This window comes from Oncorhynchus keta, chromosome 34 (genome assembly GCF_023373465.1).
Source record: "Oncorhynchus keta strain PuntledgeMale-10-30-2019 chromosome 34, Oket_V2, whole genome shotgun sequence".
Lineage (NCBI taxonomy): Eukaryota > Metazoa > Chordata > Actinopteri > Salmoniformes > Salmonidae > Oncorhynchus > Oncorhynchus keta.
The window spans coordinates 26,438,140-26,451,626 of NC_068454.1; the positions used below are offsets into that span (position 1 = coordinate 26,438,140).

Genomic DNA, 13,487 nt, shown 5'->3' on the forward strand with positions numbered 1-13,487 from the left:
GCAAATATAAATCTTAAACATTCCTTTGAAGCTCCTCAAGATAAGAAAAAGACTACACAGGACACAAAGCCTGCCTTCCAAGTGAAAGAACAAGATGATACGGAGACAGGTATTCAACAACAACAAAAATTCACAAAAATAAAATGACAAACTAATATCTCGAAAACCACACCATCCAAATACTACTAAGCATTCTATCTTAAGCCTCATTATAGTCCTAGAGGGTTGAGGCTAACATATTTTGCTTGTTTTTTTCTTCAAGTCACCTAAACGTGTTTGCATTAATCTCATTCAACAAAGATGGTTGTCTCTTCGATCCACAAAAACATTCCTGTTCTTTGTCCAGTCTCGTTATAATGTTGTATGTGCATGTTATAGTATTCAAATCAGGTAGGTGCCACCTCTAACCACCTTCATAGCAATGCTGTGGTTCTGTATGTAATATCACATCATGTTAAATGTCTTACTAAGTTCTCGTCCTAAAATTCATTGGTGAATGTGAGCATGTCATAGTTTCCCTGTTATATCTTCACTTGATAGTATTACTTCAGTCGTCTTCATCTTTGATTGGTTATGGGAGGAAATTCCCTTGGAATTCCCGATTGGTTCCACAAGATAATGTCCAATACCATTCAAAGAGAAAAGTGAATCAATTTCCTTAACTGATTGGGCTGGTTATACAACTCCCCTCAATCACATCTCAATGTCCTGACCGTACTTGATACATTGAGGCTTGTATCCCATATATCTTCAAATGAATGTGAATCTTTGTACTAAACAGTGTTTACTTTTCCTTAATTCCCCTACTAGGTGAAGGCAAGCAGGCACCTGGACCTGCTAAGAAAGGTATGATGAATACTTTACATTTCACTATTCCTTGCATATAAATAAATATCCAGCACAATATTTTAAATATACAGTCGAATTTCCTACTTTATTGTTTTCTGTGAGTTTTGTTTGTGTGCTGTCTTGTTTGCTGTATAGCTAAATCTCAGTGTTGGATGTGATGTTTTCAATGTTGTTATCTTGTTAAGTGAGCTGTTATGTGTAATATGAAACCTTTACTGCAGTTCTCCGACAAAAAGCAAAAATTCATGTTGAGAAAGAAGAAACACTTGTACTGCCAACCTTGAAGAAAACAACCAGGATATCCAAAGATGTGGAGCAAGAACAGGAGATCATATCACTGAAGAAAGTGCCTTCAGTCCCCTTTGAAGATCAGCCAGCGCCACCAAAGAAACCTCCTCCGAAAATTACGAAGCATACAATCCATGACTTTGAAGAGAGAGTGTATGAAGAAGTTGAAGTAACAGTATATGAAAGGTATGAGGCAGAGCAAATCGACAAGACAGATAAAATCAGCCAGATACCTGATGGAGCTAAAATAAAGACACCTAAAGAGGTTGAAACAAAAGACTCAACTGAGGACAAATGGTCTCGGAAGACCATCCCCAGAGATGAAAAAGAAGAGGACAAAATTACTTTAAAGAAAGCTCCCAAGGGTGTGAAAGAAGAGGAACCAACAGACCCCAGTTTAGCCCTAAAGAAAGTGTCCAGATTGCCATCAGATGAAAAAGGAGAAGAAACTGTGAAGTTAAAACCGTTCCAAAAATCTCCTAAAGCAGGAACTGTTGAGCCAGAGAAGGACAAGTACAAAGATAAGGAATCTGGGGCTTTCAAAAGAGGTGAGAGACCATCAAGAGATGAAGACATCAAAGAACCTGCTGATCGTAAGAAAGCTGATAGAGTTCTTAGTGCTAAAGAAGAGTCACAGGCAGTCAAATTAAAACCAGTGCCCAAAGTTCCTGAAGATGAACAAGTCCAGGATTCGGACAAACCACTGACAAAGGTGAAAAGGATTACAACACAGGAGCAAGAGAAGGAAGATGTTAAATTGAAGCCATTTTCAAAGTCACCTAAAGCTGACACTGAAGCTGTGAAGCCTGAGAAGGAGCCTGATAAGAAGAAAGAGGCTCAAAAAACCCTTCAACAAAAGCCAAGTCCTTCAAAGACAGCACCCATGAAGAAAATGGAAAAGAGTCCTAAAGAGGAAGAGCCAGTACAGTTAAAAAAGGTTGAGCAGGTGCCAAGAGAACAAGAGGACAAAGAAAAAGATAAACCCCCAAAGCATGAAGAGACACTTAAGAAAATGGTAGAACTGAAAAAGACTCCTTCACCTAAGGTTGAAAGACCAAAGCCAAAAGAAATAGAAAAAATTACTATGGAGAGGAAGCCCAGTGCGGAAAGGACCAAAAAGATACCCAAAGAAGTTTCACCAAAAGATTCATTTGAAGGTGTTACCCTTAAAAAAGTTCCAAAGAAATCACCACAAGAGGAAACTGATGGAGCACCACTGAAGAAGGTGCCGGCAATGAAAGAGCTTTCCCCTAAAGCTGTACAGTTACGAAAGATCTCGACTCAGCTGGAGGAGGAAGTATTTGAGGAGGAGCCAGATGTTGAGGAGGAATCTGACAGTGAAGGTTGGGGATGGGAACTTGCCCCTCGTGATAGTCCTGGATCCACAGAAGATTTGGGAGAGGAAGGTGATGCACTTGGAATGCCAAGACGAGGTGAGATGAAGGCTGGAGCGAATCACCATTGAAGAAAAAGTCCTTAACCCCAAATAATCTCCACCCATTTTCATCTGAATGTTTTCATTTTCTACATGTTAATGTTTTTCATAAATTCGTATTGTTTCTTCATGTCCATCATTTTCATCAGAAAAAGTATTTCATCCTAAATAATCTTCAACCATTTCCGTCTTAATGTTTTTATGTTCTATGTGTTGTTTGTCATCATTTTGTGTTGTTTATCAAAGTCAGTCTCCATGTTTCTATTAATTGTCTGTCAATCCATGTAAAAAGCACATGTTTGGCATGCTGTTTTTCCACATGGTGTCTGACATTGTGTATTATATACCCATCTACCATCATCCATTGTGAATTTGTTTCCATCCTCACCTGTCTTTATTTATCTCTCCATATTGTATGTACAATTCTGAGCAAAATATTTATAAGGGATTTGAATGTGATCTCTCTTTACGGTATAGTCATTTTAAATATCTTAAACAGATGGAAAGCCAGCAGAAGAAGCAGGCACAGGCAGAGGTAGAGGTAGAGGCCTCAAAGGTAAGACTGGTTACATCCATGTGAAAATAATAACTTTTTTAGAGTGCAGCGTCAGCACACTCTACTCTCAATGTTCTCACTGTAACTTGTTTTGAATAGTTATATAATAACCAACATTTAGCACTGTTCAAACTTTAAAACGGGCAGAATGATTCAACTTAAATTGCTTGTCAACAGCTTTTTAATATAATTTATACTTTTTAAACTGTTAACCTTTTTGTCCTCCCCAAAGCCTCCATCCACTTCCATGGGATGTCTTCAACATTATAAACTTCCCATAATTCAGCAATGACATCCAACATTCTATCCACTGTCAACACTTGCTTTTGATACAAATCAGCTACTTTGACCACTTTTCTAACAAGTTAGACAAAACTTAGTCTATAACCAGGTTTCCGTCCAACCATTTTATGCGAGTGAAGTACATGTCGGATAAAAAATGTCACAACAGGCCTGATGAAAAATCTATTTTGTCGCTACCTTCTAAATGTTGACAAAACAAAATATGTTAGACAAGGTGGGATCTTTTTGTGTCGGTAAAATGAATGATGTGAGAAATGGCGGTGGAACTATTTTATCGAACCAGGGTCTGTAATGACACCTCTAGCACTGAGATGCAGTTTCTTAGACCGCTGCGCCACTCGGGAGCCCCCAAGTGCAGTGATAATGCAAATGGAACTGTTAACACGCATTTATCATGTATTATCTTGAATAACAAGCACCTATCAACACATACAAACTCCCTGTTTTATAAAGGGTACTATCTCACTACTATTTCTCTGATAGTCCCTAGCCTGATTCTACTTCACTAGCATACATTTTTCAACACAAGCCAGTAGCATCTAAAAATGTAAACTTCTAAACTTCTTCAACTACCATGAAATGCTGTACCTACGCACTCACATTATCTATTAGGAAAAATATGTTTCTAGTTTAACACTGTAAGTGTTACAAATGTATTAGTTTGAACATTTGAACACTTTTAAAATCGGCTCCTCCATTTCTTGGTTGCTAAAACTCTTAATAGTTCGCCTAATGTCAGTTTATGTGACAAAATAAGATAGTATAGTGTAGAGAATCATTGTACCATCTAAACCACCGTGAAATATAGTTTCCATAACCAACAATAATGTTGTTGTGTCAGCTGTTTCAAGGTGGTGTACAAAACCAAAAGTAAAAGATGCAAAAACAAAATTTAGGAATGGGAAGCATTGAAATAGTGCACATAGAACATATCTACAGCTTCTTAGACTTGCTTTCAAGTAGAATGATAGATCTATAACTCACATTTCTATGTGAATTTGGTCAGTTCGCCCAAAACATTACATATCGACATTTTAACTGATGTAAACAGGCTAAACATCTAATTTGTGTAATTGTGTCTGAATTGTAGCAGGCAAAACCCCATCCCCTGGTGAAGGCAGGGGTAGAGGACTGAAACCCGGTGGTGGAGGAGACAAACCACCCGATGCTAATCCGTTCGGATTCCAGCTTAAGGCAGTTCCACTGAAGTTCACGAAACCGCTCAAAGACATAGTGTTACAAGAAGGGGACGCTGTTGGTGCTTCTGCTACGTTTGAGTGTGAGGTTTCACCTTCTACTGCAGTAACTACATGGATGAAAGATGACAGCAACCTAAGAGAGAGTCCAAAACACAAATTCACCTCTGATGGCAAAGATCGCAGACTAGCCATTATTGACGTACAACTTTCTGACACTGGAGAATATACCTGTGTAGCCAAGCTGGGCAACAAGGAAAAGACAACAACCTCTAAACTCATTGTTGAAGGTATTTCAGATAATTATGAATTTATGTATTTATAAGAATCTTCTTTTTTTAACAAGATCATGTAAACCACTGAAAAGTTGATCACAATTAATGTACAGCTAATGTAGCTTAAATAAAAAGGTTTTACTTGATGTTTTGTTTTATATTGTTTTATAAAAATGTATACCGTATAACGACACAATTTTATGGAAAGTACTCCCTTTTTGATAAAGTATTCCTTAATCTATGTAGCTTCTATGTCAGATTTAAGTTGCACTGATTATTACATGTATGTATTATTGATATGGGTTGATGCATTTTACCTTTACATTTTGATGCAAATAACTTGTATGTAAATAACGACCTCATATTAACCCAATACTTACGCATTCAGAACTGCCCGTGAAGTGGGTGAAGGAGCTGGATGAGGAGACGTCAGTCCTGAAGGGGCAGCCTATGTACCTGACCTGTGAGTTGAACAAGGAGAGAGAAGTGACCTGGATGAAGAGTGGTAAGATCCTCAAAGTAATCCCTGGAAAGGTGGCCATCAACGTCATTGGAATGCAACAAGCCGTTACGATTCAGAACACGGGCAATGACGACGCTGGAATCTACGCATGCGAGTGTGAACTCATCAGGACCAAAACAACTGTCAAAATCATTGGTTTGTAGATAATTCCCTAAATAAGCTGTTGACACCTACCAACGATATAAATAAAGTCAATCTGTTCAGCTATATATGAAAATTGATTACATCTTAATTTTACAGAAATTATCAGAGACTGGTTGGTGAAACCATTGAGAGATCAGCATGTGAAACCCAAGGCCACTGCCACTTTCAAGTGTGAGCTCTTCAAAGAAACCCCCAACTGGAAGTTTTTCAAAGGCAACGATGAGATTACTAATGATCCTACTGACAAGACTGAGGTCAAGAAAGAAGGAAAAGTCCTGACTCTCACAATAAAGAATGCACAGCCCGACGATATTGGAGAATATGCCATGGAAGTTGAAGGCCATAGATACACAGCTAAACTGACTCTTGGAGGTTGGTTGCACAATCACACATATCTTGTATGTTGTTGAATCAAGGAAGGCTACCTACATGAAATGAATGCTTATTATATACTTTTGATATTTTTACAGAACGTGAAGCTCAGATCTTGAAGCCTCTCTCCAGTTGTGAGGTGGTCGAGAAAGAAGATGTTACATTTGAAACGGAGATATCTGAAGAGGATGTGCCTGGAGAATGGAAACATAGAGGGCAGGTCTTAACAAGATCACCGGTAAGACTTGTCTTATGATTTGACTGAAATATTTCCCCAGACATTAACCGTAACCTAAACTTTCAGAAAAACTGTTTTAAATGTTGAACAGTCTTCGATATCTGTTGAACTTGTTCGTTTTATTTGCATCTTCAGACATGTGAGATCAAAATGGAGGGCAAGAAACGTTTCCTCACTCTGAAAAATGTTCCACTGGACGCGTCTGGTGAAGTGTCTTATACAGCTCTGAATGCTGTCACTAGTGCTGTGCTCACAGTCAAGGGTAAGCAGTTGTTCCAAGAGCAAATGATGTATGTATGTATCGATGATGTTATGCATGTATTGATAAAGAGATAATTATTTGTATCTCCCAGAACTGGAAATGGACTTCACAGTCCCCTTGAAGGATGTGTCTGTACCTGAAAAGAAACAGGCTATGTTTGAGTGTACTATCACAAAGGATGTGCCTAAAGTCATGTGGTTTAAGGGTTCTGACACCATTGGTACATCAGACAAAAAATATGAAATAATCGATGATGGAAAAAAACACATGTTGGTCATAAACAATTGTGAGTTTGATGATGAGGGAATTTACAGTATTGAAGCCTCGGGCAAAAAGTCAACCGCTACACTCACTGTGGAGGGTAAGTGTGGAACCATTGTTATTAGATTTGACGTCCTTTGAGTGGTTTTTCGTTTGCTATCATCAAAAGTTGTTCCCTGTGACTCATTAATTCATTTCCTAGTTGGAATTTATTTTAACTAAGTCCAATATGCACTCGTCTAACATATAGGTATCAGGCTCAAATTTGAATTGCCACTTCAGGACCAAACTGAGAAGGAAGGTAACACTGCTCGGTTTGAGCTTGAGCTCTCTCATGAGAATGTACCTGTGACATGGTACAAAAATGAAACCAAACTCCATGTGAGCCGAACCGTGCTCATCTATAGTCGTGGAAAGAAACATACACTAGAAATCAAGGAGCTGACTCTAGATGATATATGCCAGATTAAAGCAGAGGCTAAAGGAATCCCCTCAACGGCAAACCTGACGGTGATAGGTAACCCCTGCTTTGTTCCTTTATTTTCTTGTTTGTTTCTTTGTTGTGATTGAAATCCTTGAACTCATTTAAGGATTTGCACCATGCTACATTACATAAATGCAGAATACGAAACACATATCCTCCTGATGACTTTTCCATGTTCCAGAGGGTGATGCATACTTCGTAGTGAAGTTGCAGGATTATACTGCAGTCGAGAAAGACGAGGTAACTCTGGACTGTGAACTCAGCAAAGATGTCCCTGTCATGTGGTACCATAATGAGACTGAAATTAAGGCCTCTAAGATGGTAACCATAAGTGCTGAAGCGAATCGAAGAGTGTTGTCCATTAAGAAAGTGGATGACAGAGATAAGGGACAATACATATGTGATTGTGGAACGGACAAAACCATGGCAAATATTAACATTGAGGGTAAGCAATTACAAATGTTTGTCATAGAACAAACATTTATTTTGAGAACATTCGTGCGTTTTTTCTTGTAATTGTATTGTTCTCAATCCTGAATTGCAGCTCGAGATATAAAGATAACTCGCCCAATGTATGGCGTTGAGGTCTTTGATGGTGAGACCGCTCGTTTTGAGGTAGAAATCTCTGAAGACGATGTCCATGGCCAGTGGAAACTGAACGGAGAAGTCCTTACTCAATCCCCTGTATGTTAAATAGACCAAATAATTCTCACTGTTTTACCATTCTACCACTCATATCAATTACGTGATAATTCATTCACATCCATTACGTTGTCTTGAAATATTATAATGAAAAAGTCTATAGCATTCTCCTCCTCCTTCCTCCCTTTCCTCTTCGTCTTCATCCAATCTGGACAATTTTCCACATTAATTTTACCACTACTTACAGGACATTGAAATCATAGAGGACGGTGCAAAGCACACGTTGATATTGTACAACCTCAAGGCCCCCTTGTCAGGGGAGATTGGATTTACAGCTGCCAATGCTAAATGTGTTGCTAATCTGAAAGTGAAAGGTGAGATTAAAAAGAAACATTTGGTTGGTGATCTAATCTGATAATGTAAATGTAAATACTTTCAGTGGAGGTATTCTACGCATTACCACGATGCCACATTGTCTCTGTTTCCTTCTGAATTACAGAGAGTCCTATTACATTTGTCACACCTTTGAGTGATGTGCAAGTGTATGAAAAAGATGAGGCCAGATTTGAGTGTGAGGTGTCAAGAGAACCTAAGAGCTTCCATTGGTTCAAGGGATCTCATGAGCTGACAGCTGATGATAAGTTTGAAATTACCCATGAGGGAAAAAGACACACTCTGGTGGTCAAATCTGCCGCATATGAGGATGAAGCTAAGTACATATTTGAGGCAGAGGACAAGAGAACCACTGGCAAACTAGTTATCCAAGGTAACCTGAAGATATTTTTTGTGCTTCCTGTTTAAATCCTGATTCAATTCATTACAAGTGATTGAAATTGATCTTCTCACGATGATGATGATGATTTAATTTCTTATGAATTGAATGTCTTATCAGGAATTCGCCTTGAGTTTGTCAAGCCCATTAAGGATGTCACTGTCAAGGAGCGTGATACGGCAGAGTTCAGTATTGAACTCTCACATGACAACATCCAGGTCACCTGGTACAAGAACGGTGTGCGTTTGCATCCCAGCAAAGTTGTGCACATGTCAGACGATGGCAAGATGCACAAATTGACCTTCAAGGAGGTGTCCATTGATGACACATCCATGATCAAAGTAGAAGCCATGGGCAAAAGCTCAGAGGCCATGCTCACAGTCCTCGGTTAGTATACCGTTAAAATCCTTGAAACGTTGTTGGCGAAACAGGTGAGTTACCGTTGACGAAAGTGAAATATCACACACACAACTCATCATGGTTTCTTTTTCATCAACAGAGGGAAAGCCTTACTTCACGACAAAACTGCACGACTACTCAGTCACTGAGAAGGATGAACTGACAATGGTTTGTGAACTGAGCAAGCCCAATGCAGAGGTGAAATGGTTCAAAGGTGACCAGCAAATCACTCCCTCCAAGAACGTGGCCATCAAAGCCGATGGAAAGAGGCGTATGCTGATCATTAAGAAGACAGAGAAAGCCGACATTGGAGAATACAGCTGTGATTGTGATTCGGATAAAACTACGGCCAAGCTCAACATTGAAGGTATCCTTTAGTGTTTTTAGCTCAGAATTTGAGGGATGCAGTGTCTTTTCTTTCACTCATACAAACACTTGTCTTTGTGTTTGTTCTACAGAGCGTGACATTAAGTTTGTCAGGCCCCTGTACAGCGTGGAAGTCACAGAAACTGAAATTGCCAAGTTTGAGACTGAGATCTCTGAGGAGGAAGTACATGGTCACTGGAAACTCAAGGGAGAGGCCCTTCATCAGTCTGCTGTAAGAAAATATCCACATTATTATTACTGCATTATTGGACGTTCCTTACTACATTTCATAGTGGCTGAGAAAAAATATCACTTGATGATCACTTAGTGACTGTTTGTGTATTATCTTTCAAGGACTGTGAGATTAAGGAGGAGGGTACAAGGCATGTGCTGATCCTGTACAACGTTCGCATGGATCAGGCCGGAGAAGTTGACTTCCAGGCTGCCAATGCTAAATCCAATGCTCAGCTTAGAGTTAAAGGTGAGAATGATTTAATACACTCACACATTTATCTGACAATTAGATAAACACTGATGTGTTAATGCCACACATTGGAAGATATGCATACCATCAAGTGGGCCACCAACAAAAATATTTATGTATCCAATAAGGTTTTTTAAAATTGCCCTTAGGAGTACATTTAATCAGAAATGTGTTTATGGTGGGTTTGAATGATACATTGTCCCAACTGTTTGTTGAATAAGGAAACCCCAGAGCTTTCAGATGAGGATGTAGGCAGACATTTACAGCCCCTTTTAAGTAGGTGTCAAAAGTTTGTTTTACAAGGGAGGACTAAGGGAGAATTCCAACAGTTTGATTGACAGGGACAGATTGCCTAGTCGATGGTTTGGCAGGGCGTGGGCTAATGGCCAATCAGGTGTTGTGGCTATTTTAGAAGCCACATGCCTTATCTAGAGTGCGCTGTTAGTGATTGGCAGAGCTAATGTACAACCTGCCTTACTTCAAAGTTTTCTGCTGACCATATAGATCTCAAGGAAACTAAGTATGCAAATGAGAAAGGCCCCCCCAATGACAAGTCTCTCTGCGTTACTCCTAGCAGTTTTCCTGGATGTTTATAGGGCTCCAGAGCAGTGGCCGGCTATCATGGGATCTGCAAAAATGAGGGTTAGCAGTTAAGGATTTACTGGTTGCTCTTGGGATTTTGGAATGACTAACAATGTCTTCTCCTCAATCTAAAGCGCGAGTTATCAGCCTGCTGCGGCCTCTCAAGGATGTTACTGTTACTGCTGGGGAGACCGCCACTTTCGACTGTGAACTGTCATATGAAGAAATTGCTGTGGAATGGTTCCTAGGGGGTGCAAAGTTGGAGCCAAGTGACAGAGTAAGTGTTTATACCATCTTAAACACTGACAACACCTCAAGTAATTGATATGGAAACATGCCAAGACTTTGAACTGTACTTATAAACAACAGTTTTTCCATATGATTGACAAATATATGTTAAACAAAGGAAAACGCCGCACACTGCTGCGTTTTCCTTTCTGTTTTCCATGAGTTTGCCTACAACTCCAGCACCTGCGGAAGTACCTGGATGTGTGCATGTTCTTCAGCTTTGGACAAATAAATGTCACGGAATTTACCACCTGAATTATCACCTATTCTCATACCCCAAAATACTTGAAGTTTTTTAACATGATCTCAACTATCTCCTATGTTTACCTTAATTTTATTCAAAATGTTTGTTTAATTTAAATGGCTCTTAGATTTTCCTGTTGCATTATTTACTTTTATACATTTTGTTTTACTTTTCGTGCATGTGCAACCTATATGCTTTCTGCATATATGGACCTGTGAGGATCAGGATTCCAGTTGGGGATTTGATCTGTGTTTTGCGATAACGCAGGAGGGCTTTTCTGCCCTGCAAGCGTTCTTCTAGTTATTTTTAACTGCTTCAAGTGTGTGCGTCCAATGGCAGGTGGCTTGTAGAGCTATTTCACAGTTATAACTTTAAAATCTGAAATGTGTGACGTTAGGCCTGTACATATCTAATTATTTAATTAATTCCTGTGGGTTTGAAGTGTGAAACGCTATATGATTTACGATGTTGTATAGCCTGGTTTTCTCTTCAGTTACAATCAGTTATATAAACTCAGCAACAAAAAGAAATGTCCCTTTTTCAGGACCTTGTCTTTCAAAGGTAATTCGTAGAAATCCAAATAACACAGATCTTCATTGTAAAGGGTTTAAACACGGTTTCCCATGCTTGTTCAATGAATCATAAACGGACAGCTGATCGTCCTCTCAGTGGCAGACCACGTGTAAAAACACCTGCACAGGATCGGTACATCCGGACATTACACCTGCGGGACATGTACAGGATGGCAACAACCAGGAACACACAATCCCTCCATCAGTGCTCAGACTGTCCGCAATAGGCTGAGAGAGGCTGGACTGAGGGCTTGTAGGCCTGTTGTACGGCCTGTTGGCAGGTCCTCACCAGACATCACCGGCAACAATGCACAAGCCCACCGTCGCTGGACCAGACATGACTGACAAAAAGTGTTCTTCACTGATGAGTCACAGTTTTGTCTCATTAGGGGTGATGGTCGGATTTGCATTTATCGTCGGATTTGCATTTATGAGTGTTACACCGAAGCCTGTACTAGGGGATTGAGTGATTTGGAGGTGGAGGGTCCGTCATGGTCTGGGGCGGTGTGTCACAGCTTCCTCGGACTGAGCTTGTTGTCATTGCAGGCAATCTCAACGCTGTGCGTTACAGGGAAGACTTCCTCCTCCCTCCTGTGGTACCCTTCCTGCAGGGTTGTTGTTTTAAAGTGTCTGTTTAAAGTTGTTTGAAATCGCTTGTGTGCAAAATAATATACAGTCCACCTTGCAATAGATACAGCTAAATAACTGCTTGATAATCATTTGCCTGTGAATGAACAGCTATGATCCTCATGTTTTCACATATGTCATTAGGCATGTCATGACTATTTGTAATAGGGAAAAAACTATAGAACCTATGACTGTAAGCGGTAGTTCTATATTGTTTACATTCAAGAGGAAAGTGATGACTTTATGGAACACCTACTACAAAGTACTGGGAAAGTTTTGTTTTAGTTAACCACCTCACTCAAGCTTTGGGAAAGTGGAGGAGTCAGATGGCAACAGGAGTTAAAATTGAGCCTAGGGCCCCTTCAGTCCCTTGTCACCAGCTGCTGATGTTCATTCAGTGGAAGAAGTAAATAGGTTGACCACCCATAGCTGTCACTGTCCACCTGATTAATCAAACTGCTTGATTTGCACAGGTGGTCACCCGAGCAGAAGGCAAAACTCACACTCTGACTCTAAGAGATGTCAAGATTTCAGAGGATGGGGAAGTTAAACTGACTGCAAAGGATTTCCAGATTGAGGCCAGCCTACATGTGAATGGTAGGTTGCGGTTTGTGTTATTTATTTGTGGTTGTTATAGAGATTCTTGCCCCAACTGCTCTCTTAACCAACATGGAGACCTGTTTTTTTGTGAATTCGATAAGGTTAAACAACAATATAGTCGCAATATTTACTCTGTAAAGCATACTGGACAGATAAATATGGTGCACTATATGGTGCTATATAGACCAGGTTCATAGTAATGCAATGATTCCACATAACATGAAATGGCCAGAATTGGGAGTCTTTACCTTGCATTTACATAGGTAGGCAGAGTATAAGTGTTGTGTGAATACACATTGTGACATAGATTCAGATTTCTTTAGATGATATTTGTCTCCTTGATGCAAACCACAGACAACAATATCATGTAGTTGGGTCAGGCGTGAATGGTGTGGGAGCATGATCTACCCAACCAGTCTGAATTAAATGAGAGGCCCATCAGGAAGTAATGATGTGTTAAGTATGAAATGAGAGCCTGTGAGACAGTCATGTATGCTTGTATAACAGGGTGAGGAGAGGTGTACCCACAATGTTGAGTTTGAATACAAATGTATTAAAAGTATGAATATGTACAGTAATTGCACAAACAACAAACAGGTTGAAGGAATTACGTAACGGAATGTAGCTTTACCCTGTAACTGTACCTGCCTTTGTAACGACCAAGTCAAAAAATTATATGTTTTATATATATTCTAAAGAGGGACCATAACAATAATAATAGTTGG

At 39.6% G+C, this 13,487-nt stretch overlaps 1 protein-coding gene across 1 annotated transcript in view; it reads left to right on the plus strand.

Moving 5' to 3' along the window:
- LOC118366639 (titin-like) overlaps window positions 1-13,487 on the plus strand; it is a 180,290-nt gene that overhangs the window by 72,823 nt on the left and 93,980 nt on the right. The window contains exons 74-94 of the mRNA XM_052493512.1: window positions 32-109; window positions 811-846; window positions 1,071-2,570; window positions 3,072-3,128; window positions 4,522-4,917; window positions 5,291-5,560; window positions 5,666-5,941; window positions 6,040-6,179; window positions 6,315-6,441; window positions 6,533-6,802; window positions 6,953-7,219; window positions 7,368-7,631; window positions 7,731-7,870; window positions 8,076-8,202; window positions 8,328-8,594; window positions 8,721-8,987; window positions 9,100-9,366; window positions 9,458-9,597; window positions 9,720-9,846; window positions 10,566-10,708; window positions 12,636-12,759. Of these exons, the coding sequence (XP_052349472.1) occupies window positions 32-109; window positions 811-846; window positions 1,071-2,570; window positions 3,072-3,128; window positions 4,522-4,917; window positions 5,291-5,560; window positions 5,666-5,941; window positions 6,040-6,179; window positions 6,315-6,441; window positions 6,533-6,802; window positions 6,953-7,219; window positions 7,368-7,631; window positions 7,731-7,870; window positions 8,076-8,202; window positions 8,328-8,594; window positions 8,721-8,987; window positions 9,100-9,366; window positions 9,458-9,597; window positions 9,720-9,846; window positions 10,566-10,708; window positions 12,636-12,759 (5,283 nt within the window). The remainder of the gene's footprint in view (window positions 1-31; window positions 110-810; window positions 847-1,070; window positions 2,571-3,071; window positions 3,129-4,521; window positions 4,918-5,290; window positions 5,561-5,665; window positions 5,942-6,039; window positions 6,180-6,314; window positions 6,442-6,532; window positions 6,803-6,952; window positions 7,220-7,367; window positions 7,632-7,730; window positions 7,871-8,075; window positions 8,203-8,327; window positions 8,595-8,720; window positions 8,988-9,099; window positions 9,367-9,457; window positions 9,598-9,719; window positions 9,847-10,565; window positions 10,709-12,635; window positions 12,760-13,487) is intronic.